This window comes from Balaenoptera acutorostrata, chromosome 4, assembly GCF_949987535.1.
Source record: "Balaenoptera acutorostrata chromosome 4, mBalAcu1.1, whole genome shotgun sequence".
NCBI classification, from domain to species: domain Eukaryota; kingdom Metazoa; phylum Chordata; class Mammalia; order Artiodactyla; family Balaenopteridae; genus Balaenoptera; species Balaenoptera acutorostrata.
In genome coordinates this window covers 133,947,609-133,964,827 of record NC_080067.1, presented here as the reverse complement: position 1 = coordinate 133,964,827, position 17,219 = coordinate 133,947,609, and the positions used below count along the sequence as shown (strand labels likewise).

The 17,219-nt window shown below is 43.4% G+C and overlaps 1 protein-coding gene across 1 annotated transcript in view; it reads left to right on the top strand.

Moving 5' to 3' along the window:
• Positions 1-10,646: 10,646 nt before the first annotated feature.
• Positions 10,647-17,219, top strand: part of ADAMTS5 (ADAM metallopeptidase with thrombospondin type 1 motif 5) — a 49,519-nt gene continuing 42,946 nt past the window's right edge. The window contains exon 1 of the mRNA XM_007164270.2: positions 10,647-12,026. Within this exon, the coding sequence (XP_007164332.2) occupies positions 10,920-12,026 (1,107 nt within the window). The 5' untranslated portion in view covers positions 10,647-10,919. The remainder of the gene's footprint in view (positions 12,027-17,219) is intronic.

Sequence of the window (17,219 nt, the reverse complement as noted above, 5' to 3'; positions counted from 1 at the left end):
GTGAATATTATGTCCACTAACCCTAAGGGTCCCATATATTATATCATGTGATGGGAAAGATAAGTGTCATTGAGTCTTCCCTCAAGTACCAACAACCTGTATCATATTGTCACCATTTATATCCTCTTCTGGACATGGGGTTCTAGAAGTTTCTACTAGACTGAGTTATAGATGGTCATGATTGCTTTCATAAGCTACAATTATTTCTCTTTTCCTTGAACTCAGATCAAGATTATAGAAAAGAAACAGAAACTAAATATTTTGTGCTTTATTTCTCCTCACTTAAACCCTGTGGGATTAAAGGAGATTAATTTAATTGAAATAAATTAAAGCAAATGTTTGTGGAGAGACTATAAGGTCTGATGTGCTAGGCTCTGGCGGTATGTGTAGATGGGGGTGATGGTCCCTATACTCTACGATGGCAGTCTAGCACATGGCAGAGGGACAAGAAAACAAGCACACAAATGACTTCAACACCATCAGGGAATATAAACACAAGAAGACATGAATGGAAAAAATAAAGTTTTTTTTTTTTTTAATTCCTCTTTACTGTTCACTCAGACATCAGAGGTAATAATGACCATTAGAAGATACTTCTCTCTAAACCCTTTTGGAATTTCCACTTTGCATCAGGCTTTTCTCCAAATTTAGCACCTGGAATGTTTTAAGTATCTTTATTCTTTACAGCCTTAGTGATGTTCTTCCAAAACTTCCTTTCAAGACAGTCAGAGACACCCTCTGAGCCAAAATATAAATGGACATGAAAGAGTTAAAACTAAATCCGCAACTGCCGTAGTGGAATAATAATAATAATAACAATAATAATAATAATAATAATAATAGTAATATATTATTTATTTGCTGTGCACCAGGCACTTCATACATATTTAAACTCAATCTTTATAAGAACCCAGGAAGGTAAGTGTTACAATCGTCAGTCTTTGGCACATGAAAAACAGGTGCAACAAAGGGTCTAAATGACTTCTAAATTACAAAGAATCACAGACAGTGCCTGGGCTGAGATAGAATCTTGGGCATTTCGGCTTCTTACTGCTGTTTTGGAGGGATGTGCTCAGCCATACAGCAAGTTGGCACAAAGTAAATCTTCTGCTACTCCCGTGCCTCACGGTTTAGTAGAAGAATTTTCTTATGATGTTTGGCTCTGGTGGTTTCCTCTAATTACCAAAGCCCCGTGATGACTATCTTTCCACACTGCGGGGTCAGCACAGAGAGGGGGCAGGGAGCCAAACATCTCTTCAGAGCACACATCAGAGGGATGTTAGGTGTCCTTATGTTCCAGAATTTCACAGACATTTGCAGTGTTTAATAGAATTAAACAGATTTAGAATCAAAGAAGTACAACTGAAGTCTCAGTTTTAACTAATCATAAATGTGAAAATTTCTGCAATAAGTGAATCAACCCAGATAAAAAGTGCTGAAAATTTCGATACAGAGCATCATGAGACACATCAGCGACACGAAACAGAATAACAGGAAATATAATGATAGACTGTGTGATGCATTTATTAGTATAAGTTTGACAGCTAACATCAGACAAATATACTAATATTGAGTGTTCATTCCTATAATCCGTGATTCAAAAAATATTTAGACTGTCTACCATATGCAAAGCATTATGTTTAGGCCTACATATAGTGTAGCAAGCAAAACAGGAGTGTGTTCATTCAGATTATTTCTATTTTAGGTGACAGAATTTCTAATTAACCTAGCATAAACAAAAGTAAAGATCTTATTGACATTGTGAATTCAAGGTTTCTAATGTTACTGTCTTCTTTGTTTTTTCTCCCTCTTGTTCTCTTTCTCACCACTGCTTGGCTTCATTCTTAATCTTTTTCCATTGGTGGCATCTCTAAGATAAATGGCAATCATCAGAGACTGACTAAATGTTGTTTTCACCCCCTTTCTTCTTGGGTTCACACCTGCATCCCTCTGCGTTGGTCCCTAAGGCTAGTTATGCCAATGGACTGTTAAGAGAAATGAAGTATGCCACTGTTGGAAGAGGCAAATAAGAGAGAATGCCTTACCTACCCTCTCTTTCTCCCCTTTCTAAGTCAGCCTCAGAGGCAACAGGTGAAGAATGGGGTAGGATCACAGGATGAAACAAGGTTGAATTCTTTTTATTTTATTTTATTTATTTATTTATTTATTTATTTATTTATTTATTTATTTATGGCTGTGTTGGGTCTTCGTTTCTGTGCGAGGGCTTTCTCTAGTTGCAGCAAGTGGGGGCCACTCTTCATCGTGGTGCGCGGGCCTCTCACTATTGTGGCCTCTCCCGTTGCGGAGCACAGGCTCCAGACGCGCAGGCTCAGTAGTTGTGGCTCACGAGCCTAGCTGCTCCAAGGCATGTGGGATCTTCCCAGACCAGGGCTCGAAACCGTGTCCCCTGCATTGGCAGGCAGACTCTCAACCACTGCGCCACCAGGGAAGCCCAAGGTTGAATTCTTGATTGATTGCATGGAGCAGCCTCCCACCTGCCATCAACCTACAAAGAACTGTGATATCGAAGGAGAAAATACGATTACGTAAAAACACTGAGAATTTGAAGGTGTTTATTATACCAGTTAGAATAAACTTCAATTGTGTGAGACCACTGAGAATTTGTGGGTGTTTTACAGCAGTTAGATTTCCGTTTTTAGTACATGGCCCTTACATCTTTTGATCATGGAAAGAAAAGTACATTTGCCTAATGACCTGGGCAAATGTCCCAAGTGAGAAAACAATGGGCAGAGCTCTTTCTGGGACCAATATCTATGGCCAGGTCTATGGTGAGCTCTGAGTTGCCAGGTTTGGTGTCAAGTGCCCAGACCTGTGGGAAGGGGACAGAAATGGGATCAGCTTTACTCAAACATGTGGATTAGGGTTCCCTGAAAAGGTGTGGATTTATTATTAGAGAAAGAATGGTTAAGAAAGGTGACAGACACATATCAAAAAACACATGCACAAATACTTTTAAAAAATAGTTAACATAGATGTTTTGTATAGTTACCATGTATCTATTCATGCCTCCCATTTGCAAGTTACCAAGCTAGAAACTGGAGTTACAAGGTGATAAAGATAAGCATCGGTCCTGTTTTCATGGCGCATGCATTCTAGTGGAAAAGACAGGCATAAAGAAAGGGAGAGGGAGGGAGAGAAAAAGAGAAAGAAGGAAGAGAAAGAGGCCAAGAATAATTCTGATACATGGAGTTATCTTGGGCATGCAAAAAGTTTACTTGTGTAGGAGGAACCCAACCATTAAACTTGTCAATGATCAAAGCAAAACATTATTTTGCATTTTTTGGAGAATAAATTGTTTGGCTGAAAGCTAGCAGAGAGTCCAGTTGGGATAGTTTACCCTTTAATCCTCTGACTACTAATTTTTTTTAATTATTTTTAGATGTTCTGAAAATTCTGTAGAATTTAGCTGTGAAACATATGTGAGAGGCTTTCTTTATGTCATACTTGATAGTTTCCTGCTGTGAATGCCTCTGCCTTATTTAGTTTCAACCTGCATCATTTTCCTCAACCCACTTTTCTAAAATAAGTGTCATGAGCAAGTAGGTGAATAAAATACTGACCGATTTGATTACTGCTTTGGCAGAAATAAATGAAGATCTGAGATGCAGAAAAACAGGCTAGAGATTATATAGTTCATTGTAAATATGTGTTTAGTAATTCACAACCAACTACTGGTAATTAATTCTAAAGTCATGAGTCAAAAGAGCTCTTTCAGGTATAATTCAACAGTCACTTAAAACATTTGGATCCAAACTGACATGGACTATCAAGGTCTGATAATGACTGTGGGCAAATCTGGTGAGGACTCCTTTGAGAAGATGATTTTGAATGTAGGTCTGAGTTTCATGAGTGACAGCACCGCAACCTCATTCTTTCCTACCCAGCTCTGTTCTTAATAGAATGTGACGCCCCAAATGCCTGAAGGACAAGGGGAATCTTGCTTCATCACGTATATAGACTGGAAAGGGTGTAGATGGCTTGAAAGAGGATCCCGAAATGAGAAAAATGAAGGAGCAAAAGTAAGAGTCTGGCTTTGGGGACAAATACAGAAAAATGTGGGCAAAGATTAGTTCCCTCAACTATAACTCAATCAAATTCTATTTCCTCTTCTCTTCCTGCTGCCTCAAGCCCATCTAGTCATATTCTTAAAGATGAGAGGTAACAACCTCGTTGGGACCCTGGGTCACGTCAGTAGAGGTGAAAGGGGAGTTTCCAACAGGTTCAGGATGGGCTAACGGGAAGGAGAAAAGAGGGAGACTTGATGGTGATTGTCATGAATGGGCTCCTTCCTGGAACTGAGAATAAAATCTTTAGTCAGTAAGTCAGTAAGTAATAGCGGCATTGTTACTTCCTGTTTCCGCCATGATTCGGGGCTTGGGAAGAGGGGTATAGGAAGAGGGACACCTGTGAAGTAAAATAAGGGAACACTGCAAGCTTTTTACCTGCACCCCCATCCTCATGTAGGATCATAACCAGGGTAACTGCTCCTTCCACCTGCTAGTTCCTGTCTAAGTGTGTGTTGGACGGGTATGTATTAGTCCATGGAGAGTCATGAAAAATGATACTCTGTATTTCTTTCTTAAACCACCTAAGCAACCAGCACATGGGTTTCCGGAAGATAAGCTTATTGATTAGGCAGCCACTGTCTTCATTCCTTACTAGCCAGGGGCGAGGCAGGCAGGAACCGATTGATGTTTATCAGCTTTGTTTGGACTAACTTCCGCTTCTTACTTTACTGACCAGAATAAGGCAAATACTTTTAATAAGGAGAAAGTCACTGGTTTCCAAGGAGACTGTGATATTGCAGAGGTTGAACAAAGTGTTGCTACCATGTAAACTTTACTTTAAAAAACAAAGGGCTTCCCTGGTGGCACAGTGGTTGAGAGTCTGCCTGCCAATGCAGGGGACACGGGTTCGAGCCCTGGTCTCGGAAGATCCCACATGCCGCAGAGCAACAAAGCCCGTGAGCCACAACTACTGAGCCTGCGCGTCTGGAGCCTGTGCTCCGCAACAAGAGAGGTCTCGACAGCGAGAGGCCCGCGCACCGCGATGAAGAGTGGCCCCCGCTCGCCGCAACTAGAGAAAGCCCTCGCACAGAAACGAAGACCCAACACAGCCAAAAATAAATAAATAAGTAAATTAATTATTTAAAAAAAAAAAAAAAAACTAGTTGTAGGGCTATGGAACAACAATTCTTACCTGCTACAATTACAATGGCAACAACTACTCATTAAGCAATTTGAAATCTTTGCTTAAATTTGCCATCATGGAGGAAAAAATAAAAACCTCAAATGTTTCAAATTACTCTAGGCTGGAAATTCCTGATTTTCCATGTGTTTCCAGTAACGTTTGATTTTGAGATGATTTTTGGAAAATAAAGAGAAAAAAAAAAGAACTTGAGTAACTCATAAAAGAAAGTAATATGTGCATATTTGTGTGAGAAAAGCTAAAACAACGTTTCACAGTTGGTCAGCATAAAAACACTTGTCGGTTTTACTTTACAGATAGCACCTGTATGTCTTAAATAATACCATGTACATTACTCACTTGAAGACTTTTATACTGTATAAAATTTCTGCATATAAAAAAAGGAAAATCTAGCTTTGCCCAAAATTTATTCTTTATAAAATTAAATAACACTGATTCTGAAGCATATGTTATCTGTCACAAGAGTTAGACCATTCTGTAATATGTCCTAAGCAGAGACCAGAGAAAATGGTTTTGAGTTTTATCAGAAATGTGGTATACTTCCCTAAAAAAAAAAAAATCTCTACAATGAAGGTCTCAAGAAAGTTTTCTCTGCAAGGGGAAAGGAAGAGCTGGCATAATACCCTCTCTTATTTTCTCAGGACGTTCTATCCCCTCGTCACATCAGTACAGCCTAGATGGGAAACCGAGTTAGGGCGAAGCATGTGCACAGGTGCACACATGCTGCTGTGTGTTGTGTGTCTAATACGTGCGAGATCGTGAGTGTACACTGACGTGTACACCATTGTAGATTATAGGAGGAGCTGGAGAGGGAGGTAAAGGGTTAGGAAAAAAGAGAAGGATAGTTTAGGTAATAGTTTTACCCTCTAAAAATTTAGGATTCATAACAAAGGTAGCATACACTCCTTTCCCTATTCCCCAAGTGTAACCTTCGGTTTTCATTTCGTTTTTGTGTTAAGAACATTTAACATGAAATCCACCCTCAATAAATGTTTAAGCATACAGTACAGCAATGTTAACTATAGGCACGATGTTTCACAGCAGATCTCTAGATTTCATTCATTTCACATAACTGAAACTTTATACGCTTGAAGAGCAACGCTCCATTTCCCCCTCCCCCTAGACCCTGGCAGCCAGCATTCTACACTCTGCTTTTATGAGTTTGACTATTTTATGTGGACAACATGGATGAACCTAAAGGACATTATGTGAAGTGAAATCGACCAGTCACAGAAGAACAAATCCTGCATGATTACACTTCTATGAGGTATCTAAAATAACCTTTGGTTTTGAAGCAAGTCTTCTGAGAACTGGAATTTGCAAAGTTGAGTGGCACCTGAGGAAAAGGCTGACCTAGAATCTTCAGAACACTCATATAGGGCCTCAAGCAGCAGTGGAGCTGCTTTCCTCCCAGCATCCAGCATCCTGCCACTCAGGGACATGATACTCAGGGACTTCAAAATACAGCAAGACCTAGGGCAGGGATCCTGATGTGGGAAAGGAAAACTATTACAGAGTTGACAGGCTGTCATTCTCCTACTTGGGAGGTAAGGAGCAGGTGTTTGACTGGAGGGGAATATTTTATTGTCAGTTATTTCCTCACTTTTAGCATTAAAATCATAGATGGGGGAAGGGGAGGAAATGACACTTTAGCAAATGGAAATTTGAGAAAATACTACTTACAAGGATATACACATCCTCTGAAGTGAAGCTGTACTGGAAATACACAGCTCAAAGCACCTGCAGAAGTTGTTCTCTTGCTTTTTTCCCCTCTCTATTTGCATTTTCCAGTTTGCATTCCAAGTACCTCTTGGTACAGTTGGCTACATCTCTGAACTGTCAGCATCTTTGAACATTAATCATGCCTTATTCATTTTTATATGTTTCCAGAGAACCTCCAGAGCACTTTGCAGTGGGCCCTCGACAGATATTTGTTACACTGGGTGGATCTTAAGAGAGGTTGTGGATTGCCCATCAAATCAGGGGGAAGGAATTTAGGTTGCAGGAGAGCTGGCCACTAGTGGACTTTTGACTCCCAGGCAACTCACTTTGGTCTCAACTCTTAGATAATCTCTAAGATAATTTCCAACTTGTAACATTCTGGAGTAGAAAGTCTCTCTTCCTTTGGGGAAATGTAAAATTACACATCAGGTGTGGTCATATACTCTAGAAATGCAGTGGAAACTTCTCATTAAATATGCACAAGTAACACTGTCACTTGGAATAATGAAATAACGAAGTAGCAAATTGTCCCCCTAAACATGATTCCTCATACGTGTTCTTTTTCTTCTTTAAAAAGAAAATAAAAACACGGGCTACTTTTAGCCAGTGCAAAGTATATTACTGGACTGACAGACATTAATTTTTCTGGAACATTTGTGGAATATTCATCCTAATCCACAAGGGTAATATTTTTAAAGTGTTACCAAATAAACTTCCTAAAGTGCCCAAGTTACTTTCACAGAAAAAGAAAAAGGTTATATCCAACTAGAAATGTTCTGAATATGTAAGAATTTACTCATTAAATTTATAAGCTGTATTAGTTCCTGTCCTTGTGAATATGTGGTTATCTTTATATTTAGTACTTGATATTCACATTTGGAGCTTTATCTGTATCTATCTTGTTCTTCAACATATTTCTAAAAATTTGAGTAATCTACCTGAGTACAAATATCATTATGTAATTAAAATTGAAGGCATACAATTCAGAGGCATGATTCATGTGAGAAATGCAGTGTTTCTGAGAGAGGAGAAAGATGTTCATTCACTAAGAAGAAAATTCATTTGGAATTTCTTTAAATGCTAAACATGAAATCTGTGAATTCAAATAATTATAATTAATTTACACCACTGCCATCTGCTTCTCTATCAAAATGATCCTTTGAGATTAACAATGATGAAAGGGTTAAAATTAATGAATCCAAGTTGTTTTAGAGATGGTATTTAGTGACGAATATTGGGCGACTTTTTACTGAAATTGGTAATAATAACAATAACAAATCCTATCTAAAGGCACAGGCAATGACCACTGAAGGCAGAATGGCCAGCACAAACTTGAAGGCTACTGGGGGAACAGGAAGACTTCAGGAACTAGGTTCTCCTTTATTTCCTGATTCTGAATGTCTCTGGTTCCTCAAAATATTCAACTGGTAGTATTGGCCTTGGACAGCTGACCACTGAGAAACTGAGGGGTCGTGGAATTAAAAGGCAATGGCCTTCAGCAATAGAACTTCCTCCCAGATCTTGAGGTATTTCAGAATCCACTAGAACTTATTGGGTGGTCCGGGAGCCCCAATGATCCCCAGTTCATTTATAAGTGAGAACTAACTCTCAAAACACGCTTCACCCCTCCTTCCAGGTGACTCCAGAGGGTGCTCCAGGCACAGGGCAATGGGCATCGCTGCTGGGCAGTTCTGGGATTCCCGGGTTCATCGCTACTCGGAGGACCTCAAGCCAGTTCAGGACCCTCCCGATTCCCTGAAACAGTCATCAGATCTCTTAACAAAGATACAAAAAAACCACCAGCAGCCTGGAGTGCACAGAGGTGCCCCTGCTATCCTTGGCATGCATCTCTGTGAATTAAACAAAGGTAGAAAGACAGAAATGTGCTAACTATACAGCAGATTCAGTTTTCACTGATGTATTCATTAATTCATCTTGGAATAACGGGGAAGGAAGGTGCTCTTGTCCCTACAGTAGACTTTCTAACCATTATCAGTAGTGGTTAGAAAGTCGGATTTTCCTTCTTTTCTACTAGAGTTGATAATTCGAGGAAAGAAAGAGGAGAGAGAAACCAAGTAGCAGTAACAATACCACTCAGATACTAATAAACACCAACCTGCGCCCTTCCTCCCCCCAAAAGTCTTCTTTTTCACCTAAAAGGAATTTCTGAGAATGATAGTAGGTCAGGGCCAAGGGTGGTGGTGGTTGTTTTAGGAGAAATAAATACATATATGGGTATTTATCATTTAAATATCATTTTAGACGAAAGAATAAGAGAAAAGTGTGGGCACATTTTTTTTTTTTCCTAATCTTATGGGGAGAAAAAAAAAATGAGCGCAATTCCCTTCAAGAGTTAACTCTCCCCCCCTCCCGCCCTCGCCTTCTTAAAGCAAAGCAAAGGAAGTTCCAGTCATCCGGGATTAAGTGACAGATCGTGGGCGCGGATGAAAGGCGCGCTTGAGAAAGGGGGTAGCCCGCGGCTCGCACACAAAGACGCGGAGTTCCCAGGCCTCCCGCGGCCCTGCCCCGGGGACACCTCAGCCCTCGGGGCGCAGCGACGCGCCAGGAAGCGCCCGCGGCTCTCCGCTTGCCCGGCCACTCTGCTGGTGGCTGGGAAAAGTTAGTCACCCGAGGCCCGAACCTAGCGTGCGTCCAAGAGCGAAGAGTCCGAGGGATGCGGAGGGAGGAAACCGGTACCGGGAGAGCGGGGCGAGGGGGCGCACGGGAAGCTGAAAGCCCTTGGCTGATGGATGCGGTTGCAAGGTCTACGAGGCCAGAGCGCACCGACGTGCACAGGGCAAAAACGTGCGTCAGGAACTTCCTACCGAGGGAAAGAAAAGCAGGAGAAAAGGGGGCAGAGAGAGACTTGAAACGTCTCAGTAACTTTAAAAACATACCCAAACACCCCGTCAGGAGATGAGGTAAGCCGAGGTTAGCCAACCCCGATTGGTTGTGAAATATCAGACAAACCCCAGCCGCTGTGGCTTTAAATGAGACCAAAGAAATCTGTTTTTCTTACTCAAATACTTTTCTCCCCCTCGCCCTTGCTCCCTCCCTCCCCCCACCCCCGCCCTCCTTCCACCTCACCGGGTCCCTTCCTCCTCCGCGGTCGCCCTTTCCTCGATCACCCCCCAGGCCCGCCCTCCCCCATCTGATTAGGCGCGGACCAGGAAGGGTGGGAGTGGTGGGGGAAGCTCTCCCTTTAAGAGGCAGCTTGCAGTGACGAATTGTTGAAATTGCCATTGCAGGATGGCATGCCGCTATAAATTCATTGTTCCACCTCCTCGGATCTTCACAGCGCTCGCGCTGCTCTCCGCGCTCGCAGCGGCCGACTGGGGATGACGGCGGGCAGGAAGACACTGCATCCGAAGGGACACGGACGCGCAGCTTCGCTGGCTCGCCGCAGGCCGCCCCTTGCATTTTTGTTTTAATTTTTATGGCCTTTTTTCTTCTCTTCCTTCCCTTCCTCCCGGTTCCAGTAGAGTCAAGGAAACCCACAAAATAAGAAAGGAAGCGGGCTCCGGAGCTTGGAACCCCTGCTGCCGGCGGGTCCCGAGCAGCAAGGGGGCTGGAGGCAGCACGCACCAGTTGCCCGCCTGGTGCGCGGCACCTTCCTTACTTTTCTCGGTGCCCCAGTCCTGGCTGGGGTTGGATTGGAGTTTTTCCCCTTTTCTCGTACTTGCTGAATCTCCACAACCCGGCTTTTTTCTTTTTCTTTTTTTTTTTTTTTCTCCTCTTTTGGGAGCACGAATCCAAACATTTTCCAAACCAACAAAGAAAAGTTCGCACGCTGGCATCGCGGCTGGGACCGGCTGGCGCTGCTGCCGGGTCCCCTCCCTCCGACACTTGACTCAACCTTGCAAGCAAGTGTATGTGTGTCCCCACCTCCCGCCCCGGTAACTTCCAGAGCGAATAACAAATACCCATAAAGTCCCCGTCGCGCAGCCCCTCCCCGCGGGCAGCGCACTATGCTGCTCGGGTGGGCGTCCCTGCTGCTGTGCGCGCTCCGCCTGCCCCCGGTCGCGGCCGGCGCCGCCGCGGCACCTGCCCAGGATAAAGCCGGGCAGCCTCGGGCTGCTGCGGCGGCCGCCCAGCCCAGCCGGCGGCAGGGGGAGGAGGCGCAGGAGCCGGCCGAGCCTCCCGGCCACCCTCACCCCCTGGCGCCGCAGCGCAGGAGCCGCGGTCTTGTGCAGAACGTCGACCAGCTCTACTCGGGCGGCGGCAAGGTGGGCTACCTGATCTACGCGGGCGACCGGAGGTTCCTCCTGGACCTAGAGCGGGATGGTTCGGTGGGCGCCGCTGGCTTTGTGCCCGCAGGAGGCGGGCCGAACGCGACCCGGCGCCACCGGGGCCACTGCTTCTATCGCGGCACGGTGGACGGCAGCCCCCGCTCTCTGGCCGTCTTTGACCTCTGCGGTGGTCTCGACGGCTTCTTCGCGGTCAAGCACGCGCGCTACACCCTGAAGCCGCTGCTGCGCGCGCCCTGGGCGGAGGCGGAGGCCGGGCGCGTGTACGGGGACGGGTCCGCGCGGATCCTGCACGTCTACACCCGCGAGGGCTTCAGCTTTGAGGCCCTGCCTCCTCGCACCAGCTGCGAGACCCCCACGTCCCCGCCAGGGCCCCGTGAGCGCCCCCCGGCGCACAGCAGCCCGGACCGACGCTGGGCGCTGGCCCCGCAGCTCCCGGACCAGTCAGCTCCCTCGTCCGATGGGAGTCAGGGACCACAGACGTGGTGGCGGCGGCGGCGGCGCCGCTCCGTCTCCCGGGCCCGCCAGGTGGAGCTGCTCCTGGTGGCCGACGCGTCCATGGCGCGGATGTACGGCCAGGGCCTGCAGCATTACCTCCTGACCCTGGCCTCCATCGCCAACAAGCTGTACAGTCACGCCAGCATCGAGAACCACATCCGCCTGGTCGTGGTGAAGGTGGTGGTGCTGGGCGACAAAGACAAGAGCCTGGAAGTGAGCAAGAACGCGGCCGCCACGCTCAAGAACTTTTGCAAATGGCAGCACCAGCACAACCAGCTGGGGGATGACCACGAGGAGCACTACGACGCGGCCATCCTGTTTACTCGGGAGGTAGGTCTCGCCTGGGTGAGTGGTTCAAGCCCCGGAGTACGGAGGTAGGTCAACGGGACAGCCTTGTTGACAGCCTTGCTTCTCCCACAAACCGCCTGCCCCATGGGTTTGCTTCCCTGCTTCTTGCAGGAAACCCAGCCAGCCTCCAACTCTGCTCCTGTATTCGGGATAGAGCTGGAGCAATTCAAGCCTTAAATGACCAAGACCTGCTTACACAATCAGCCAAACAGGCAGGATGTCTCCAGTCTGAGATACGCAGTCATAGATGCATAAATATGGTAAAATGGAGCTAGAATGCTTGGGAAAATGTGCGTCGTTAAATGAGAAAAGGGGGAAAGCGAGTTTGTCTTTGGAATCAGGGATCATCTACTTTCTAATGAACCCAAAGATATAACTTTGTCTAACCTAATGGAAAGGGCTGATGATTCATTCACTGTAGTCACTTCTATCCACCATCTTCCTTTGTAAATGTCCATACCTTCTTACTTGAACCCCTTTCAAGACATAAGTCAAGGGAAGACTTTCCAAAGGAAGGACTTGTTTTCCAATCTGGCTTCCTAATGGAGTTCTTACATATCCAGCTTGGTGGAATCTTGCTTCCTTGGATGGAAGGGATTGGGGATGGCCAGGAGGATATAGAAACCCAATCTTGTAAGGTTCCTTAGCAACTCCTTTGCCTAGTCCTCCAATGCACGGCAAGAACTGCTCCGTCCTCCACAGCTGCCAGTCAAGGGTCACATCCAGCTTGCATGTTTGGGTTTTGGATGAATGTTTCTGAAGCCCCAGTGCGGAAAGATCTGGGCAAAGAGTCAAGACATGAAGGAATGTTTTCCCAGGATTTCCCTCTTTTAAGGAAGGGGGTTACAGGAAGGGAAAAAATACTGATCTTTATAGGCCCAGAGGTTCTGGGAGGAACACAATATCTACGTAGACCGCCGCAAAAGTGTGATATTCAGATAAGGAGTCTGGACTGGTTTTGAGCTTTGAGCCTCAGTTTTCACAGCTCTACTCTGATTGGCGGTTTTGAGTCACGCTTTCAGATGCCTGGTAAGAATGGACTTTGAAAGCTCATTCTTTAAGTGTTTGAGATCCATCCAGGATAGAGAGAAGGATTAGAAGCTTTGAAATATTATGCAAAATCATGGTACGAAGGGAACGACCAGAACTAGGACAGGAAATTCAATGATGGCTTGCAGGAGGTTTCAGAATCACATAGCTCCACCACCTAATTCTCCTATTTTTACTAAGGCACCTCTGGTATGAAGGAAAAGTGTTGATAAATTTGGAGTGGAGAAACACTTGTGGTTCACGGGGTGGGCACAGATGTAAACCACATGTAAATAAAGATGCCGGAGGGCAGCAGTTTAGGGAGAAGTGGGTGACGCACAGTGCTTTGCACCATGGAAAACCTTTCTCTTCATGAAGTGATCTCCTGGAAACCATCCCTTAATTTTTCTGCACAGCATTAATCTTTAAAACGGAAGAACATTCATTTTTGTAGCCTTCCATATGAAGTGAAGTTCTCCTGTAAAACTATCCCTTTCTTATTTGGTTTCCAAGTCTTTTTTTTTTTTTTTTTTGGTACACAACTTTCCATGTCTGGATTTCTTGCTTTGCTACATCACTAGGGGCTGCCAAGAAGGAGGCTTCAGAGAGTTTATGGAAGGAAGTTCTCTAAGGACAGAAGAAAAAATACTTTTGTAGGCATACTACTGCAAAGTGTTCATTTTGAACATTTTCATGGTTCACTTTCATTTTTGAATAAAAATACACATTCCATAAACATTAATAGAAGACCCCAATGCTCCCTAGTTCCTGCCCCATAATTTTCCTAATTGCTTCTTAGAAAAAAAGAAAACTAGTCAGTGATTCAAAATGATCTGTCTTTTGCTTTTTCTGGATTTGTTTTTTTGTTTGGGTAGTTAACAATTCTTATTTTCCAAGCTTTGAAATATATCAGTACCTTTAAATAGATAAAGCAAGGGGGAAATAAGTTAACATCTATCTTAATTTTAATAAGTATTATAAGAACGTTCATTTTTCAAACTAGTGTACACATGGAAAATATTTTACATGGGCCCTCCCTGGCCTCCTTGCCAAGCAGAAGCATACTTTTAGTAAAGTAAATCTCATTTAGTTTGTGGTTGGCCCTCTGGTATATACATCTAACTTGATGAGAACCAAATATTTGAAGAGCATATTATTATGAATGTATGCACCTAATTTTAAAAGCACAATTAATTAGGGGGCTGAGAAAAATATTACAAGACTCATGTAGCATTCATTTGAGAGTACTTTAAAATATAATGTTAATCTCCGCCTAATACTTCAGAATGTGGAAACCAAGAGGGCTAGAGGAGAAATGATCTGAGATCTTCAGTTTCATGGAAATCAGATATCTAGGACCTAAAGAAAAACTTTCATGGCTATTTTTTTTCAATGAGAAATACCCGGAGTTGGCACCAGGATCTACTTTTACATCTCTGTTTTGAATGTAAGAGGTACGTTGCTTAGCAGCCAGACGCCAAGCCATGAAATCCATGTTTTGATGGGCTCTGAGCACTGCTCAAATTCTGTATCCAGATGTCTTCTCCTAAATTGCTTGTTTTTCAGGCATGAAGCAAATGTGTGAGGATATGTTTTTCACCCCTGTTGACTAGCCGAGGGCACCTTGAGCGTTATGTCTAGGAATCAGCAGAATAGCGCTAGTAATTCATTTATCAAACTAACAGGCTTCACTGTCAGAACTGTACCCCAGCACAAGGCGCTGTCCTAATTAGGGAAATTTAGCAGCAGTCACTTTTTTGCAAGAGGAGCCATTTTCATTCCAGAGTGGCACTTACGGTGGAATTCATACCACTTCTGCCATCAAACAGTAGAAATCTGATCTCCCCAGGATTTATGATTGCTTTCCAGAATCCTTTTCTGGTTCCTGGCTTCCTCTTTTCTTTTAAGATAGTTTCCTTAAAGGCACACTCCTAAACCCATTTTGGAGATGATGCACTCTCCTTTAGAAACAAAACACCTACCTGCTTGAGAAAAAAAGTGGGAAATTGTTTAACATTCCCTGTCTATGACCATACCACCCTGAACATGCCCAATCTCGTCTGTTTAACATTCCCTCACCCCTGCACAACATTAATGAAAGCTTTACTTTTTCATGGCTTGGAAGCATTGGATTGAAACTGAACCAGCTACGAGACTATACAATAGAAGAGGTTCATTCATTTTCATTAATCATCAGTGTGCCAGTTAACAGGCAACTGTGTGTCAGCTAACACCTCACTTCTATATTCTGCCTTATTTTTTTTAATTTTTATTTTATATTGGAGTACAGTTGATTAACAATGTTGTGTTAGTTTCAGGTGTATAGCAAAGTGATTCAGTTATACATATACATGTATCTATTGTTTTTCAAATTCTTTTCCCATTTAGGCCATTACAGAGTACTGAACAGAGTTCCCTGTGCTATACAGTAGGTACCTATTGGTTACGTATTTTAAATATAGCAGTGTGTACATGTCAATCCCAGACTCCCAATCTGCGTTCTGCCTTATAATGCTGTGGTGGAGACTCCACCCAGAATTAACAGCTGGCTCCTTGCAAGGTTATGACAATAGGGGGCCCTAGGGGAAGACTGGAAGCTTGGAAGAAGGAAACGGATCTGCTTTTTCTTATTTGCTTGTAGACTGGATTGACTAATTCAATCACATATTTGAGTTCAAATCCCATTTAAATTCAAAAGCAAACCCTTATCAAGGCATCATAGCCGATAGGTCAATTCTAACCAACAGAAGGCTAAATGTCTAAGAAATGGGAAGACTGGGAGCAGATTCAGCAGCTCAAGTTGACATTTTAAAAATAAATTGTGAATTGAAAATTGCTGAGAGTAGGTCTTAAAAGTTTGCATCACCAAAATTAAAAATTGTAACTATGTGTGTGATGGATGTTAAGTAGACTTACTGTGGTGATCAGCTTGCAATATACACATATATTGAATCATTATGTTGTACATCTGAAACTAATATAATGTTGTAAGTAAATTATATCTAAATTAATTGTGAAGAATATTACGTAAAATCTGAAGTCTATTAGATGAGAGACAGTAAACCACGGCACACAGGACATATTTCACTGTTGTCTTCCTCACTTTCAGCACATGCCTCTGGGCATGTCCTAAGTGTGAGACACTCATTTAGGGAGCTGAAAGCAGCGAGATGGAAAATACCTGGTCCCTGCCCAGCCCAGCTTATCACAAGGGGAGAGGAAGCAGATATATGCATAAATCACTCTAATGTTAGGAAAACTCTAATAAATGCTGTAACTAAGCTATAAACAAAGGCTTAGAAAGGAAAGAGGAAGGAAGCATCAATTCTGCCTCTGTATCTTTATACAGGCTTCATTGTAAATGTAGAATTGAATTGGTCCTCGAAGGATGGACAGACTTGATTTGGATTCAACCAACTTTTATTGAGCATTTCGTAAGATGCTATCCATAGTCATAAACCATTTCATAATTAATCCTTTCAACAGTCTACAACCATAGTGACATTATCATAAGTTGACAGATAAGGACATTCATACAAAGAGAAACAGAGATAAACTTCTCAGAGTAACAGCTGACAGATGGCTGAGAGGGAAGTTCGTCCTGTCTACTGGTCTCTAAAATAAAAATATTACAGCAAATTTATTCAAACATTCAATATATTTCTCATAGGCAAAGAGGGATGAAGAGGTTTGAAAAGTAGCCCCTTTCTGAAGAACCTATTCTAGGAAACAGACAAGGAAATGAATAATTGTTATACAGTGTGATGACTTTTGTAATAAATGTGGTCATTAAATGTCATGGAAGTACATTAGAAGGTAGCCTAACCCATCTGAGTTCAATTTGGAAGAAAGAGGAGAATTAACCAGATCTATAAGGAGGAAATAGGCATTGCAGACACACCAAACTAATAGTGCAGTGACCCAGAGGCAGCATGGTAATTCTGGGAAATATAGGGGTTTAGGTATGATAGGACAGACAGTCTGAGAGTGGAAGGGTGATAGATTAGTCTAGAGAAGATGATAACAACCAGCTTATAGAAGAAATTCTATGCCATGTGTATTAGTCTTCTTGGGCTACCATCGCAAAACTCCATAGACAACAGAAACTTACTTTCTCAACTCTGGAGGCTGGGAAGTTCAAGATCT